Genomic DNA, 3,057 nt, shown 5'->3' on the forward strand with positions numbered 1-3,057 from the left:
GGGGCGGTCACCACAATGTGAGGAACTGTATGAGAGGGTCACGGCATCAGGAAGGTTGAGAACCACTGCTTTAGCATCTACCTATAGAGTCTACAGGTAGTTCTTAAAAGAGTACCAGCCTCTAGGCAGTTATTTTTTTAACAGTTAAGCTTGACCAATGCTTGGCTTTTAATAAGACTTTGGGGATAATTCGTGTATTAAGATTTTAAAATGATCTCAGGGCAATAGATTCGTTTTTTGTTTTTCCAACCTCACTGGCTCCAGGAGGCTGCAGTTCATGCAAACTTGAAACTCTCTCTGCATTCTCCTGTTGATCAGGGCATTCCTATAGGGTCTCTGATCAAAGTGTTCATTATCACCTACATGTTTAGCGTTTAGAACATTCCTATCATCTACACATTACCATTAGGAGAGCCTGCTACGAACAGGTAGAAAATAACCTTACAAAAGGTTCAAAGAATTTGGTGGTAAATGAACTTTCACCCCACATGGTCAGTCTGGCTTTGTATTAGCTACATAATATGTCACTACGAAGTCCAGTGGGGACCCGCTTGTCCAGTATGGTCACAACCTAATGCATCCTGGCTTGTCATTTTAGAAAAATGAAAGAGAATAACGCAAAGGTCAGAGCAGATTTGTTGTCAAGACCCATTGAGTCAGTTCTGACTCAGTGACCCTGTGCACCACAGAACCAAACACTGCCTGGTCCTCTGCTGGGTACCCTTACACCCTTGTTCTGTGTGAGCCCATTGCTGCCCCCACTGTGTCCATCCGTCTCACTGAAGGTCTTCGTTTTGGCTGACGCTCTACATACATGACTAAGCATGTTCTTTACCAGGAACTGGTTCCTCCTGACAGCATGCGCAAAGCCCCTGAGAGGAAGCCCTGCCATCCTGGCTCCTATGTTGTCTGTCCTTCTTCCGAGACAGACGACTCTCCTGGTAGTCCAGGGTGTACTCAGGCTAGCTGCCAACAATTCACAGGAGTCCGTTCTTCCTGTTCACCCTCCTTCACTGCCAGCTTTCACACGCAAACGAGGAGGGTGAAAAGACCGTGGCTGAGCCCGTCTCATCTTACACCTGCAAGGTGACCGATCTGCTCCTTACACTTTAAATAGGTCTGTGCATCTAGGTCTGTCCGCTGTATTATGTCCCCGGGTGGCATCAGAGTTTGTTGCACATATTTTATGTCAGTTTATGAAACATTTGTTCCCGTACCCTGGGATCTATGCATGCAGCACACTGACCTGTAAAATGCATGGCTTACTCTTGGTCATATTGAGGAGAGAGAGAGATGCCTTTGTCTTGCACACATGCCCCATGTCTTACCAGCGTGTATTCGGCCTTTGAGTCAGCCTCTTTTTCCTTCTCCACTAAGTGAAGCTAGTTCAAGCCCTCCCTGTTCCATGGGCTCGTCTCTAGGCAGTGACCAGATAGACTCCTCTTACTGTAACTCTTTGGGAGAAGGAACGAGATATGAGAGCTTCCTGGTGGAAGTCTGAAGACCCGAGAACCGATCTTTGCCACTGGGAAGTGGCATGATCCTAGGTAACTCATTCACCATCCCAGCCAACGTTCTCACTTGGCATATGAAGTCCACTCTACCCTGACTGCGTGTACTGCATGAGGCGCAGAGGGAAGAAAATAAAAGGTAACGCTATATTAGATGTAAGACACTCCTGGTCTCCTTAACTCCTCTGGGGCCAGGCTTTATTTGAAAACCCAGCAGTGGATGATTTGGCCCTTCCTATAGTTCTCTAGTTACTTCCAGGGTCTGTTTTCTCCCTACTAGAAAGTCATTCTTCAAGGCAGTAACTTTTTCACTGAGGCCCAAGGGCCACTCCATACTCACGAATGAGACCACTGGTTCTCTCCAAATAAATTCCCATCTGACTGCTGTCAGCCCCAGAAGGGGCTGGCATAAAAAGAGGCCAAGGAGACAAGACCAGAAAAGAGAATGAGATGGCTTAGCTCTCGTCAGAGGGAGAATACAACCCAAGCTGGCAAACAGCACGTTAATGTTAGGTTAGAGAGAGGAGGAGACAGATGTTTGGCCCTCCTCCTTCCATTTATGAGCTGGGCTCTCTGAAATCTGGGCAAAGTCACACACACAGATGCCAACTGAACTGGCAACTATAAGCAAGCAGCCGCCAGCCATGGATTCGTGAGACGGCAAATAGTCCCATTAATTAAGGCAGCAATTCTTGGGAGAATCCTGCACTAATGTCAGCGAGTCGTATATGACAGTATTCTGGAATAATCTAAGGAGAGCCATGGTAAGCTTTTCATAGGTGAAATGCTACATTAAGAATAGAGTCACATGTGAACATGGGTAAAACGGGGTATGGAGCCCCACTGTGGCAAAGTGCTGCGACCCCCAGGGCCAGCCATTCAAACCACCAACCGATTATGGAGAGAGAGGAGGCTTCCTACTCCTGTAGAGTCAGTCTCCGAAACCCACAGGGGCAGTTCTACCGCCCTATAGGGTCACCAGGAGTCAGCCCTGTGTAGCCTCTCCCCCAGCTAGTACCTCCTGCAGCTCCTGGCTGTGGAGACTAGCTCACACCCAGTGAGGTACCTGGGGGTTCAATTGCAATGATCCTCCAGCTCATCCCTGGGATGGAAGTGACCAACTAGGAACAGCTGGCAGATTCGGCGACACTCACTCGGGACATCTAAAACCACCCAAGTTTCTGTTCAATGCAACCCAGGAAACTTATCAAAATCACAGGCCTATTTAAAGTTGTGGAATCCGGAGGCGCCTGATGTGAGCGGCGTGTGTGATCGTGTACAGCCACAGGACCAGGGAACTGCAATATAGCTGCAGTTCCCCTGCCTCTAGGCAGGCGCAAGGAATGAGAGAGAGAGAAAGAGAGAGAGAGAGAGAATCATGAAGTGTGGATTCTGCTTTCTCACTGAGCCCCCAGTCTCAGTAATTTGTCTTCAGCTGGTCAGAGATAACTCTCTCCTCCTTGCTGATACTTTATGACCCGCCCCCACCCCACCCTGCCCCCCACACCATCACTAGTTAGTTTTCTTCCAAGGACCATTTTTGCAA

At 48.3% G+C, this 3,057-nt stretch overlaps 1 protein-coding gene across 1 annotated transcript in view; it reads right to left on the minus strand.

The window, feature by feature from the left end:
- The window catches only part of TDP1 (tyrosyl-DNA phosphodiesterase 1), a 68,911-nt gene that overhangs the window by 55,390 nt on the left and 10,464 nt on the right, over positions 1-3,057 (minus strand). Inside the window, exon 5 of the mRNA XM_045288138.1 lies at positions 730-761. Coding sequence (XP_045144073.1) covers positions 730-761 — 32 coding nt within the window. The remainder of the gene's footprint in view (positions 1-729; positions 762-3,057) is intronic.

This window comes from Echinops telfairi, unplaced genomic scaffold (assembly GCF_000313985.2).
Source record: "Echinops telfairi isolate 266 unplaced genomic scaffold, ASM31398v2 ScPeMD7_18;HRSCAF=68, whole genome shotgun sequence".
Lineage (NCBI taxonomy): Eukaryota > Metazoa > Chordata > Mammalia > Afrosoricida > Tenrecidae > Echinops > Echinops telfairi.